The sequence below is a fragment of the Octopus bimaculoides genome, chromosome 5 (assembly GCF_046866305.1).
Source record: "Octopus bimaculoides isolate indiv1 chromosome 5, ASM4686630v1, whole genome shotgun sequence".
In the NCBI taxonomy this organism is placed as follows: domain Eukaryota; kingdom Metazoa; phylum Mollusca; class Cephalopoda; order Octopoda; family Octopodidae; genus Octopus; species Octopus bimaculoides.
In genome coordinates, this window is record NC_142932.1 from 55,209,635 (window position 1) to 55,225,264 (window position 15,630).

General features: G+C 37.5%; 1 protein-coding gene across 1 annotated transcript in view; it reads left to right on the plus strand.

Moving 5' to 3' along the window:
- The first annotated feature begins 2,586 nt into the window (after window positions 1-2,586).
- The window catches only part of LOC106869259 (uncharacterized), a 107,652-nt gene continuing 94,608 nt past the window's right edge, over window positions 2,587-15,630 (plus strand). Inside the window, exon 1 of the mRNA XM_089352271.1 lies at window positions 2,587-2,954. Coding sequence (XP_089208397.1) covers window positions 2,939-2,954 — 16 coding nt within the window. The 5' untranslated portion in view covers window positions 2,587-2,938. The remainder of the gene's footprint in view (window positions 2,955-15,630) is intronic.

The following is a 15,630-nucleotide window of genomic DNA, read 5'->3' on the forward strand; positions in this document are numbered from 1 at the left end:
GGTACTGCTACAAACATGTTTCGTTATTACTCGATCTCATGCGTGAAGCATATTTTTCTCAAGCGCGCTCGATCAGTAAACATAGTTTCATGGAAGTAGAAGTTACGAATGATTTTGTAACTTCCATAATTACAAAAAAAAAGGAGATAAATGGACCATAAATTCTGATGTACTTGAGTGCTAAGAGTGAAGAAGCTGTTTCAGCCCCTCTATGACAACAACATACCTTCCAAGGGCTATCCGCCAACGTAAATGATGAGATCACTGCACGACACCACAAAATTAGTTAAATCAGATGTTGTAACACAGAGCCAGATATCTCTGTCAATCTTAAAATTGGATCGACTTGAACAGAACTTCCTGGCTGCACTAAATACACCACTTGTTTCACTCTTAAACAAGATGAAGTGGGTCGCCTTTTGTTTTGCTTGTTTGTTTTTATTTTGTCTTTGTTGCTTTTTGTGTTTGTTTGCGGGAGCGGGGTTGTTTGTTTGTTTTATTGGGTTTTTTTTTTGGGGGGGGGGGGGGTTGTTTTGTTTTTTAGTTTTAGTTTTTTTCAGCTTCTGACAATTTCTCCGAAAAGTGTTTTCTTTTCTCTGCAGCCAATACGAGGGCTCCTGAGCAGCAAATGAATCCTAGTTCTAACAAATCCTCTGACACTTACCTCCACAAGAAATACTGGATGCGTGGCATGTTACCTCCCATCCAGTATTTCTGCCTGACATCCTGGTCTGACACTTTCCTCTACTCTTTTTCACAAGGTCCAAATTTCTCTCATTTGAATGTCTTAATTTTAAGACATTTTAACCCTAAGCTCTGTCGGATACTGTATCCTCTGCATTAATGGTACAGGAGTATCTTTAAGTCTATTACTATACATACTGCACAACTGTGTCTTCAGCTCATATTTGTTGCATGTAGGTCACTAATGCTGTTCCCCTAGAACAGCCTTTTTACTTAGTTTTAAGGATTTCGTTTAACTTTCTTAGGCACAATAGCCTGAACCCTTTCTTCTTTACATTAGCAGCAGTACTTCTTGACGTCATCATACAGCATTTTCAAAGGTTCCTTTTCTTCTTCACATTACACTTCTTTTCGCAAAGACTTCCCCTTCCTGGTCTTCTTTATAGGGCGCCCCCTCTTGTTATTGCCTTATAACTCTTTCATTTTTACCAACCCCACTAAGTGTGTTAAATATTTCTTTACTTGTATAATAAATCGGATCGGTGATTATCTGAAACGCTTCTTCCACTGACAGTTCTTTTTCCTTTGTCTTCATCTTTAATACAACACTTCCGAACTATTTGTAAGCGGACAGTTCATTCACTATGGGGCCCACCTAATCTTCATCCGTCTCTCCTCACTATCCTCCGTAGATGCACTAGCCGTACCTTTTGTGCCTTGAATCCTGTGAATTATTAATTCCTATCGTCTGATTGGCATTGCGACTCTCTATACACCATCTTGACTTGAGAACACGAAAACCTTTCAGCATGCTGAACTGCATGAGCTGTGAATGTTTAAGTCATTATCTTTTTCTGAGTCCATTTTTATTTCTAAACGACCAATATGAATTTCAGGAGTTCTTATCCTCTCTTGGTTTCCTGGGCTGCCAGGGTATGTGTCTATATCCGTTTCTGCAGCGCGAAAATTTTTTTTTCCCCGGCGGGGCTGCTATCATTGCCGCGGACGCCATTAGCCGCTGCCCGTATTTATTGCCTTCCAATCCGAAGTCTCTTCCCATCCACGCAGAAGTCCTCTCCCTTCTATTCAAGAACCGTTTTCATCCAGCATATAATCAGTGAATAGAACTAGTAGGTGTGAAAGAATGTGTCATTTTCACTTTATCCCTTTCTTATAGCGTGATCTTTCATTCACTTCAAAACCTTTCCTTCATCACCATCCCCACTAGCAGGAAGTTCTACGCTGTCACTCTATCTGCTAGAAAAAGCAGCCAGATTCCTTTATTTCCCGTCCTTCCATCTTAAAAGGGATAGGGGACACATTGGCCAATGTGGTCCTAATAATATGTACCACAAAAATAGACAGGATTATTACAGTTGGATCATTTTTTACCATTGGTCTGCTCGATCAGTACTGACTTGGCATTAAACAACAACAACAACAGTACTCTGCTTATCTTTACGTCACTACCATCGTTCCTACTCATTTTCCTCTCTTACTGCTTCACTCCCTCACCCTTCATCCATACAACCAATCATCATCCTACAATCCCATCCTTTCTATCATTCATATATTTTATACCGACCTTACATCCTACACCCTTCCTCATATCTCTTTCTCTCTGTCTCTCTTTCTTTCTTTCTCTCACTCACTCTCGCTCGCTCGTTCTTGCACTATCTTTACAACATACTCACTGAATGATTAACCCAACCAACCGACCGCTCCGCCCTACCCTCCTTTTCCTCTCTCTTTTTCATTCCGTCATCACAACTCTTGCCGCTTCTCCATCAGCCTCTTCTCATCCTACTCCTTCCCCAACAGCCTCCACCTGTTCCTCCTTTTCTTCCTCCTATTCCCTCCCCTTTCCTCACTCACTAACTCCTTCTCTAACTTCAACAGTCAGAACGCAACTTTTGCCTGTACAATTTATTTATGAATGTGTGTGTGTATGTGTGTGTGTGTGTGTGTGTGTGTGTGTGTGTGTGTGTGTGTGTATGTGTGTGTGTGGATGTATGTACATATCTAGACTAAAACGAAAGCCTTAGCCGCTCTCTCTGTTTGTCTGCCTCTCACTCTTTCTCTCTCTCTCTCCCTCTCATTTTCAACTTCCCTCCGTCAAACATCAAATATACAAGACAGTTAACAAAAGTGCTCCGTACCACGCAAGCACCACATTTATAAAACTCTTCTATTTGGTCTCTTTCAAAACCAATCTTTCTGTTACTTTTTTTTTTAAGCTATTACTGGAGCATTAATGTTGTCGCATTCCGGTAAGTTTTGAAATTTAGCTATAGAACTGTAAATTCTGAAACTCTTTTCATTGTTATAACAAAACCCGTTTCAAAACACACACACACACACACACACACACACACACACACACTCACACACACACACACATACACACACACACACACACACATACACACATATACTAAAGTATGCACTGATCTGTACAAACAGTACCACTCGTACAAAAATACACGCTGGCTCTCGACACATTCTCACACACTTATACACAAAAACTCGCACATACACTGATACACTCACTCTTAACACACATGCATACACAAAAATAAATTCACACAAATACTTACACACACACACACACACTCACCTACACACGCGCGCATACTGATGCACGCATTCACTGACTCACACACTTACAAACACACACGTATAAACATAGGCACAATGTCACAAACACTATCAGTCTTCGACAAACACTATTGTCTTTCACTATCAGTCTTCGGCGAGATACAGTTGGGTGTGAGATGAGGGCAACTGAGGAAATATCGACAAAACGTGGAACCATAAGGTTGAGAGGTCAAATCCTACAAGTGTTGATCCCTACCACCACCTAGGTATAGCTCGATGGCACCTGTCAAGTATATAAATCGAATGTCCCCAATTCCATAGATTTATGACCTGGTGCCTATATAAGAAAACCTTGTTGTGATTAATCAGTTCTTTGATCGAAAGCGTTGCAACAGTGACCATTCCATCTTTTTGTAATTACTGGTACTAATTACATTTTCTAATATATCTTTTGCTATACTTTCATCTTTTTCTTTTTTAAGGCGGCGAGCTGGTAGAATTGATGGCTCGCCGGATAAAATGCTTACCGGCATTTCGACTTACCAAAGTCGAATCAGCCTTTCATTCTTTGGGGGTCGATGTAATCGACTTACCCCCACTCTGAATGCTGGCCTTGTACCAAAATTTGAAATTATTACTAATGTTATGCTATTATTATTGGTGTCGATGAAACTGACTTCCCCTCCTCTCAAAAGCTACTGGCCTTGTGCCAAAATTTGAAATCATTTATTACTATTATTAAGGCACAAACTGGCAGAATTGTTAGCATGCTGGACGGAATACTTACCGGCATTTCGTCAAACTTTACGTTCTGAGTTCAAATTCAGCCGAGATCGACTTTGCCTTTCATCCTTTCGAGGTCGATTAAATAGTTGAGCACTGGAGTCGATGTAATCGACTTAACTCCTTTCTCGAAACTAGTAGCCAGAAGAACAAATTTTCATTTGAAAGCTATTGGGTTGCTATTTCATGCCGATCAAGCGGCCAGATAAAGGCGCTCGCGCAGGGTCGTTGTTATTTAGACAGACAGTTTGGGATAAAGCCAAGATATACATATTTGATTGCCATGGGTTTAAATTCCGCCAATGTGAACTTTACTTCTTTCTTTCTTTCTTTCTTTCTTTCTTTCTTTCTAGATCGATAAACACCAATTGTCAGTATTTCCGTTGTTTAAACCTAGGTCAGCCCTCACACACAAGACCTTTGATCAAAGGTGTGACAGTTGTGACCATCCTTATTTTGGGAGACTCCTGTCTAGTACTACCCTTTTGAAGAAGGAGGCCCCCGTCTCTGACTAAATTATAACAAATTGAGGGGGTTGAGCGATTAATATCAGTAGTGTACTCAGATCGGTCAATTTAACATGTGCCAATGTAGTTGACGGATAAAATAGGGGTATTAGGATAAAACAGAAGTATTAGGGTCGATGGAGTTCACAATACCACCCACATTCCAAATATGTGCCTTTGTTGGTACCTATTTTAGGAACTGTCAGTTTTAGGTATAAGCTGAACAGGCTGTAGCTTATACCCTGACAATCTGTAGGGGCCTCAAGCTATTTAAATGGCGTTTATTTCAGTTTTTGTGAGACCTTCTATGGTAATTTTATTTCATCTTTTTTGTTTTAGAAAATTTTCTGTAGTTCTGTTCCTCACCAAAATGCAAATCTGGTGGTGGTTAGTTTAAAATATTGAGCGTGTAATATAAAGAAAATATTGTTTATTATGGTCGCCGTTACTGGGATCATCATTGTCATCCTTGTCATCATCTTAATCATCTTCATCATCATCATCATCACCGTCCCCTTCCTCCTCATCATCACCATCATAAATGATCATTAAATACGTTGCTAATCGAGGTAATCTCGCGTAAGCTGTAATTTGAGAGGGCAGGGTGGGGATTTGGTGACTATTTCTTGCAGATTGGGCGTCCATATAGTTGCTACATCTTTTGCACGTGTTCTAAATGAATATTAACGAGGTGTCACGTATTCAAGTTGTATCTAATGACTTCAATCTGCAATTTCGAAGAGAAACGAGAAAAAGAAAAATAATAAATAAACACATATAAGTGTAGACATTCTTGTATTCATATTTTTATTAGTTACCGTGAATTGCATATTTGTTTAGCTTAAACTTCCTCTCTTCATATACATACGTACATACATACATACATATATACATACATATATACATATACCGTCGGTAAAACATAAATCCCAAATAGATTATTTATACATATACGCGCGCGCACACACACACACACATACACACACACACACACACATATATATGTGTGTGTGTGTATTTCTTTTATTGCTTATTCCCGTCATTTAACTGCAGCCATGTTGGACCCCCACCTTAAGGTGGTGCTCCAGCATGGCTGCAGTCAAATGACTGAAACAAGTAAAAGAATAAAAGAACACGTATAAATCTAAATATACATATGTATATATGTGTATATACATATACATATATATATATACGTCTGTGTATGTGCATGTTCGTATGTATGTATGTATGTATGTATGCATCTGTTTTTCATTCGCGAATTTGCTCACAGATAAGTGTCTTCTTCAAGACCAAAGAGATATCTTTATACTTGTCCATTTTTTTCTTAATTATTATGATAGCCATATTTGGATCATTGTTCTAGAAATGTATCGGCGAAATTATTTTAGTGAAAGAATAAAGCAGTTTCTAATATAAATAGATAAATAAAGAAACAAACAAACAAAACAGCTATGATCAAAGACATTCCTACCGTGACCATTACATATTTTTATTCATTGTATTCAGGCATTGTCTACCTAAGTTTGTATCATCCATTGTGTTCTTTCGTTGTTGTTGTTTTTTTAAATTTTATGTTTAAAACAGTATTAGGTTGAAGTAGACGTGACTGCATTTTCTAGCAATTCGAGTGACTCTGGCAAATGCTTCCTTGTTGCCTCATGTTTATAAAGTTATTTTTGCATCAGTCATTTCGCTTTCTTTATTTTGTTTTTTCTTTGCTGTTATGAATAGGGGGTGAAAGAACCGGAGGATATAAAGAAAGGGTAGATAAAATGGTAACAACTATAAACACACTTTGTTAAACAAAGAAGCAGACGCATACACACATCGCGCGCACGTGCGCACACACACACATTCTCGTCTGCAGCCCGACACCACATCTTCACACAAAAACACATTATTACAGTGAGGGTTCTTTCTGTCAAAGTTTTCTTTTCTTACTTCATTAAAAAAAGGTGGGGGTAAAATAGTTGAGAAATAACAAACAATGTAAGTTTGGAAATAATTATAAACGCATTTTTAAACAAGGAGGCAGACACACAACAAACGCATACACACATACATGTACATTTACAATCACTCTCCTATACATACATACATACATACATACATACATACATACATGCGTACATACATATATACATACATACATACATACATACATACATACATACATACATGCATACATACATACATACATACATACATGCGTACATACATATATACATACATACATACATATATACATACGCACATACATACATACGCACATACATACATATATACATACATACATATACATATGTGTGTGTGCAAAATAAATTAATTTGTCATCCATATTCCTTCAGTGAGGGCGCTAAAGTTAATGCATATTTATGCAGCAAATGGCACCGAAAATACAGCATGTAAGGTGTCCGGTCAAAGGTCACCTCTTTCGTATATGAATACGTAAATAGTTTATACACTATTATATATATATATATATATATATATATATATATATATATATATATATATATATATATATATATATATATATATGTATGTATGTATGTATGTATATTCTTTGCGCTTATGTTTGTTCCCTGTCCCCGTAGCGTAGGGGTTTAGCAACAAGGGACCAATGAAATAAGTACCAGAATTAAATAAAAGTACCGGGGTCGATTTCTTGGACGAAACCTTCTAAGGTGGTATCCCAGCATGGTCGCAGTCACAATGAATGTAATAAGTAAAATTTAGTAGATAACTGTTAGATAGTATAGAAACAGTCATGTAGGGTTTTATAAAATATCATTAGAAGTTCATAGAGCCACTATGAGATATACATTCATAAAGAGGCTGACTTTCTTACAGACATAGACACAGGGAGACACTTTCATAATCACAGCCGGTGCTATGTAGAAAGACATAAAGACTCTTTCAAATAGTTTCACAAATATGCCTAGAGTTACGAAGAGGATCAGACAGATATCGACTGATAGGTAGCCTTTGATATGCATGGTTAGATAGATAAACATGTATAGACAGGTAGACATAGTTAGATACATCTTAATAAGCATAGCTAGGCTTACATTTAAGAACAGACAGATACTGTCAAACAGACAACGATAAAGGTCTTACAAAGACAGATAAAGGAGGACACGGTCAGACAGATTCACATAAGCGTGGCTAGAGAAATTCATAGATAGACACAGTGAGATAGTCTTTGATAAAGGTTATCACAATCAGGTAGACACTCAAAACTATAGCTAGTGTTAGACACAGACACGTGTGTGTGTGTGTGTGTGTGTGCGCGCGTTTTACAAGCGTATGGTCAGATAGACGTGTGGTGGTAGTGGTTGAAATAAGGTAATTATTTTAAAGCAACTTCAAGAATAAAGAACTTGCTTACTGATGGAGGGTCTGTACTGAGAGTAGAGTTAACTTGATCTTCCCAATACACACAAACACATATATCTTTTTTAGCTTTTACTTGTTTCAGTCATTAGACTGCGGCCATGTGGGGGCATCACTATGAAGAATTTTAGTTGAACGAATAGTTGTACTTTTTTTAAAGCTTGATACTTTTCCATCGATCTCTTCTGCAAAATTGCTAATGTACGGGAACGTAAACACGCCAACACCGGTTGTCAAGCTGCGGTGGGGGACTATCATAGACAGAAAGTCACGCACATACGGATATTTATAGGACGGGCTTCCTTCAGTTTCCATCTACCGCAGTGATCCTCAACCATTTTTTATTATGGCCTTTGAATTCTATTTTATTCTGCTAAACCCCCATAGCCATTTGATGTTCAAAAATATTCCATTATATTTTTATAATTAAATATTAGAAATTGTATCAAGAAAGTATTCTAATATTTTCTATATTGTAGAAGTATAATCACTTTTTGAACCTAAACTTTGGCAACAAAATCTAATATGAACCCCTAAAGGTCAAGTGGACCCCTGTTGAGAAGCCATAGCAGAAGCCACTTGTCCAAGGTGCCACGCAGTGGGACTAAACGCGAAACCAATGTGGTTAGGAAGCAAACTTCTTAACCATACAGTCACGCTTGCGCCTACTTTTTTAAGCATTCAAGGTTTCGGCGAGGCTCCAAGCAGACGTGATAACCACTACACCACGAAACCAATAATATATATTCATACATATACATATATACATATGTCTTTATACATACATGTTTATATATATACAAATATGTGTGTATGTGTGTGTGTGTGTGTGCGCGTGTGTGTGTGTGTGTGTGTGTGTGTGTGTGTGTGTGTGTGTGTGTGTAAATACACATGTCACTTTGTCTGATTGTCTATATAAAGTTATATAAAGTCTAAAAGACAGACTCTATATGAGACTTTATGTCTTTATGAGACACAGGCATAAAGTTATGACGATAAACACATTCACACTGAGTCCTGCTTTAGTTTTAGCTTTTAATGACAGAAGGAGAGGGGTAAGTGACGAGGAAGATAGGGTTGATGGTCAACATGAAGAGACTTAATTTGACGTTTGGGTGGTGAAGAATGAACAGAAGGATTCCAGAGGTTGAACGTTCTGGTAATGAAGGATTTAGCATAGAATTTGGGGTTGGATAGTGAAAGTGAGACAAGTGTCATGGGCGCGTCTAAGTGAAGGTGATATACAATTACCGTATCAACTTCAATTCTATATGATCTCGAATACAATGCGGTCCCACTTTATGCAGCTAAAAACTAGTAATATAGTTTATACTCTTTTGTTCTTTTCTTTTTAGACTCAGGTGTATTTCTAAGTCCCAATTTTAACCTGCGTATTTTATATTATTTTTTTTGTATTATATAGTTGGATAAAATGGTAGGTTTATCATTATGAAGCTGCAAAATAATAAACAGGATTGAGGAATCAGCAGTGCGTCTGTAGGAGAGAGTTTATAATGCTTTAGTAATTGAGGTTCTGTCAATCACCCGAATGGTTTCGTTTGATGCTGTCTAACGTGCGTTTTTAGCAGTAGTAGAAAATTCGTCCTAGATGTCGAAACAGAAATGTCAGAAGTAGAGAGTGGTACTGTCTGTATCGGTGTGAGCGTTGATAGGAGTAACAAGTAAGTTATTAACGTACGAATGAAGAGTCATGGAGGGAATTAAAAACGATGTATACAAGTTCACGCTACCAAGATGCGATATGACAGAAAACTTTCGAACTAAGAGACGAACCCATAGACATAATCACAAAATCTTAGTGTCACATAATCAAATGCTCTGTCGGTATCATGTGCAATGACACTGCCTTTGCCTAATTTCTCAAATGTGGAGGGACTACTGATGAGTGGGACATAAGAAAAGAAGCTTCCTACAGATCTTGTTCAGTAAAAGATTCTACTGGTGATCACTGGGGATGAAGAATGTCGCAAGCTGTAGGAGAAAGTGACTGTAAACGACATTTTTTTACCACCCTCGAGACGTCTGCAGTAAGAGCAATCGGTTGATAGCTATTAGAATGAAAAAATGTTATCCTTCTTGGGAATGGGACATCACTGTGACATAGGACATTACAAGTTTCTAACTGGGCTGATGATTGGAGGTGTCTTCGCATTAGACGTATAAGTGTATGTAATAATGAGCTTGCGTGTCAAAGAAGGGAGGTTTTGTTGTATGTGTGCATTGTGAAGATGAAAAAAGTGGAAGTAGCATTTATGAAAGCTTTCTCAGTGTGAAGGTTATTAAATGAAATGTCGTAACTTAGAAGTGAGTTTGGTTAGGAGTTGCACGATTCCACAAAGTTTCTTGAAAAAGGGCTCAAAGATATATTTTGGTTGTAGAATGGTGATTGATGAGAGAACAGCGGTCGGATCCGCATACTTGCAAATGTGAACTTCACTAAAAGCATCCAAGTAGCAAGTATTGTTGTTAATGTTGTCGCTACTGTTGGATTTGTCGTTGTAGTAGAGCCCAAATCAATCTTGATTGTGCAGATCTATTATCAAATGTATTTCAGCCTTGAATATATATATAAGACTGCATTACCCAGTGTGGCCTTCTTTGAAAGACCTTGCATTCATTCATTCATTCATTCTTTTTTCTTCTTTTATTTTATCCCTGTTCAGGATAGAATCTTGTCATTTCTATTAGAAACTAAATAACAGGTTTCAACAGATCCAAAAACCTCCTTTAGCCATCTCAATGTTATCACATCCCAGTGCAGTACAAAGTAACATTAATGGATTACTTCAAGATCCTGTTCGTCGACAAAATTTTTGAGATATCAATGGCTCTTCTCATGCTTGAACAATTAGCAATTTTAAGGATAATTTTCATAACATTTTCGTTCTGTGAAGTATATGAATACCAGGCGCTCGCAATGAATAATATAATGAACAGTAAGAAAATCAGGAAAGCTAGGGCCAGGGCCAGTTTTTATAAGAACAATGAATCATGCATTAACTCTACCCTTTCATGCACTCCGTATGTTACAACATCGTCGAGTTTATTCAGTGGAACGTCAAGCCTGTCGACGCAACTTTAATGCCAATACCACGAATCGTGTCTTTTAATGCTACATCTTTTCTCAGTTACATCAGAGGAAACATAACGGAACAACTACTGCCAGTTGTATGTTGTCTTCAATATCTGGTAGATGCATCAAATGCTAAACTGAATGCAAAGAAAATTAGTTAAAATACTTTGCATTTTGTCTGCAACATCAGTGTTAATGTAGAGGATATGCCTTTCTATGGAGTGGCATGTAACTAATGGTTATACTATCGGTTGCTGAAAATTATCAAACACTACTCACTGTGACAATATGGGCGTTGAGTACAAGCAACATACATAACAAAAGGAGTTTCAGACGTTGTATCGGTTGCCTTACTGAACGTTGTCAACAGTGCCTGCTGAACACAGTTGACTCGTTTTGGTATTTTTTTAAATCAAGTGTAAATGGATAGCAGACGAAAACATTTTGTGCTTTACTACTTGGTACTACAAGTTACTCGACCATGTAATGACCCATAGCAGATAAAGCACAAATGTTTACTTCCTGTTAATAGTGAACGCAAAATCTTCCTTCCAACCTAGCTTAAAATGTCGGTTTTCATTTTCGTATTTTTATTTCTTAAAATTTTATGACATCATTTTCCTTCCCAAATTTTTTGCAGATGCATATTAACAGAACTTATATCCTAATTGTATCAACTAGGTCTACCATCATATGTGTCAGTTACAACAAATCAAAGCACTTTCGCAATAGACTACTATATAACTTGATCTTTCTTAAAGCGTCAAGTGATTTCGCAGTGCATTTATATCAAACCTTCTTATAATGTTTAAAAGTTATTTCAATTATCATTTCGTTTCTATCTTTTATGGAAACGCTAAACAAAAAAAAAAAAATGGAAAAAGAGTAACTTCATGTATACCATTTATAGAGGGATCTTTGGCTGCTATGTGTGATAATATACGTTGCTGTTGTCGTTGTTCAATTCAAGTTCTTGATCGAGCAGACACGTAATCAAAGATATTGTCATTTTTGAATGTTCAAGAAAGCAAACACACGTTAGCCAACGCGTCTATTTATAAGACAATAGGGCATGGTTTGAGGGAGATTTGGTTGCTATTTCTAGCTGACTGTGTGATCACATAGAAGCTCTTTTGTATGCTCCTACAGACTCTGTGATAGTACGCAGGGACCTTTGTGGTTTTTGCCACTGTTTACAATTATCTTTAAAAATTTTTTTTAATGTATCATATAGATGTAATTTTTGACGCTGAATCTGAATTTGTTATTCATTTATTCCAGAAAAAATTTGCAAAAATGTTACAGGTTTTTAAAGTTTGATCATTTTTCAGAATTTTCAGCCAATCAGAAAATAGCGCGTTCGTTGCCTCTTCCATCATCAGGGCGGGGCGGGGGCGGGGCATCGGCACGTCAAAACATTAAACTAGCTACGCGAGCAAATTAAATATTTAAAAGCTACGTACAAACAAACCAACAGGAGTTGCTAGAAATAGCAGTCAAAAGATTAAAATATACATATAAATTTGCTCGCGAATATCAAAACATTCGCGAGAAATTTAAATATTTAAAAGCTACGAACAAGCCAACAGGAGTTGCTAGAAATAACAATCAAAACATTGTTTAAAACAGACATTAGTTAAAAAAATTTGAAGAACAAAAGTTTGCAATACACACTAGGATTTTATAAAATAAATTATCTTTCTCGTATCTCCTTCTCCACATAAATTCACAAATATAGGAGTCAACATACCCAGGTACTTTCAATTTGTTGAATGTGAGTCCTATCTGTGATGAAAACAAACAATTATAGAACAAGTGGCGGCTACATTCCTTGTGCTCATGCGCAGCATCTTTGGTTACTATGGTAACAGAGTTCTTCCCAATCAGCCATGGAACATGTGATGCTTCTCTACTTTAATTACTTCTTCGCCACGGTGAAATCTAAAATACTCGCTTCTGATTGGCTAAAATTTTGCAAATTTTAAAGGCTAATCATTTTTCAATTATGGGTTTATAGGGAAAATGAATTTCATTTTCATAATTAGTATACAAAACTTAATCCATATACCAAATTTGAAAACAAATGGAGCAAAATTGTAAACAGTGACGAACGCCACAAAGATCCGCGGTTGAAGTGAAAGTGGAAGAAGTGGAATTATTTTAGTGGAAAGTGAAACTGTTACACGCAGTGTATAATAAACAGTGTCAAACATAAATTTTACACTTTCAATCTTTGAATTAGATTTAACACAATAAAACCTGTCAAACTTTTCGTTTAATATTAAACCTAAAGCTGAACAAGCTTGCACGCCGGGCAAAATGCCTTACCGGCATCTCGTCTGTCTTTTACGATCTGAGATCAAATTCTGCCGAGGTTGACATTGCCTTTCATTCTTTCGGGGTCGATAAGTTAAGTACCAGTTGCGTACTGGGGTTGAGCTAATCGACTGGACCCCTCCCCAAAAATTTCGGGCCCTGTGCCTAGAGTAGAAAAGAAAGCAATATTAAACCTATAACATTGCAACGAGCTGGCACAATGGTTAGCGCGCCGGACAATATGCCTTGCGGTATTTCGTCTCTCTTTACGATCTGAGTTTAAATTCCTCGGTGTCGATAAAGTAAGTACCAGTTGAGCACTGGGGTCGATGTAATCGACTAGCCTCCTCTTCCAAATTCGCTTGCCTTGTGCCAAAACTTGACAGCAATATTAAACCTAAAGAAATAGAATTTAAATATTAAACTTAAGATACATTTTAATCCTCAGTAACAATTTCATCACACAACAAACATATTCAATTAAAGAATAACAGAAATGCCTAACACCCACTCAGACACACACACACACACACACACACACACACACACACACACACACACACACACACACACACACGCACGCACACGCACGCACGCACACGCCTTGCTTTAACGTCATGTGTTGCCTAGACTAATTAAGCTATTTAGAACTACTCCCAACCCCAGGAGCGCAGAAATCATTAACCTCCTACCTGTGCCTTCCATTCTCTGAAATTCTTTTGTAGCCCAAGTTGTCTTGAAACTTGTTTAATCTTTTTGACACCCACAATTCATTCTCTCGGCACTGGGGAACAAAACCTCACAGAGATTTAGCATTAAAATAAAGATTTAAATCCTTAACTATTTTATTGACCATACTCCACTTTATGCATAAGCTTTATAAGCGTATGGCTGTGTGGTTAAGAAACTTGTTTCTCAACCATGTAGACTTGTGTTCAATCCCATTGTGCGGCACCTAGGGCAACCGATCGAATAAGTACCAGGTTTACAAAAATAAGTGCTGGGGTCGATTCATCCGACTAAAAGTCTTCAAGACGGTGCACCAGCATGGCCACAGTCCAAAGACTGAAACAAATAAAGAATAAAACAAGTAAAGAATAATGTCCATTTACCATGGACATTACATTTACGTTATCATTCAGTAATGACCCCAATTTATACCAGATAAGTAATCCTTTCTATTATAGGCACAAGACCTGAAATTTTGAATCGATTCCAATACGTATTTTTGTAAGCCTGATACTTATTCTATCGTTCTCTTTTGCCGAACCGCTAGTTACGCGGACGTAAACAAACCAACATCGGTTGTCAAGCTGTAGCGATGGACAAACACACACACATACACGTAAAAAGAAACTCCCGTGCTGGTGTCACGTGCAAGCACCTGCGTCTGTGCCATGTAAAAGCACCTAGCACACTCTGTCAAGTGGTTGACGTGAGGAAAGGCATCCAGCCGAAAAAAATCAAACCAAATCAGAATGGAACCTGATGCAGCTCTCCTGCTTATCAACTCTGGTCAAACCACCCAACCCGTGCCAGTATGGAAAACAGACGTTCAGTGATGAAGCTACATATACAGGGTGTCTCATAATGATGAAACTCACTTTAAACGCTAGCATCTATGACTGGAACAAGCACATATATTAAAGAAAGTATATAATAGATAATGAAGATACAGGAGTTCATAAGAACATTCAAACAACATTCAAGGTTTGAATACCAAATCCTTTAGATGGCTACCACTTACAAGAAAAAATTCTCGGGAATTCCTTCTCGTGGCCACCAATACTAGAGTGCGGCACATCAGCTGGGATAACTGCTGTCTTCCTCCGGATTCTTTGAGTTCTAAACCTGTGTGGAATTTCTCAGCATACACTCTTTTCTACATGGAATTCCACAAGAAATAGTGTGGTGGGGATTAGCGAAGGTTAGAGCAGGTTCTCAACAATTATTTATCTATAAATACTATTTTATTCTGGTGGACCCCTAAAGCCATTCGATGTTTAAAAACTAGTTTTATAGTAACTTCTACCACAATTGCTACTGTGTTTTTTTACTCATTCGCTTGTGTAGTTTGAAAATGTTAGAGAAAGAAACCAATGCGTACAAATGCATACATCTAAAGCAAAGTTTTTTTTTTTTTTCAAGAGCCCTTAAAATACTATTGTGGATCTCCAAGCTACTATTTTGTCGCATGGATCCCCAAAAGTCTTATATGGACTCTCAGGGTTTATGTGGATCCCGGTTGAG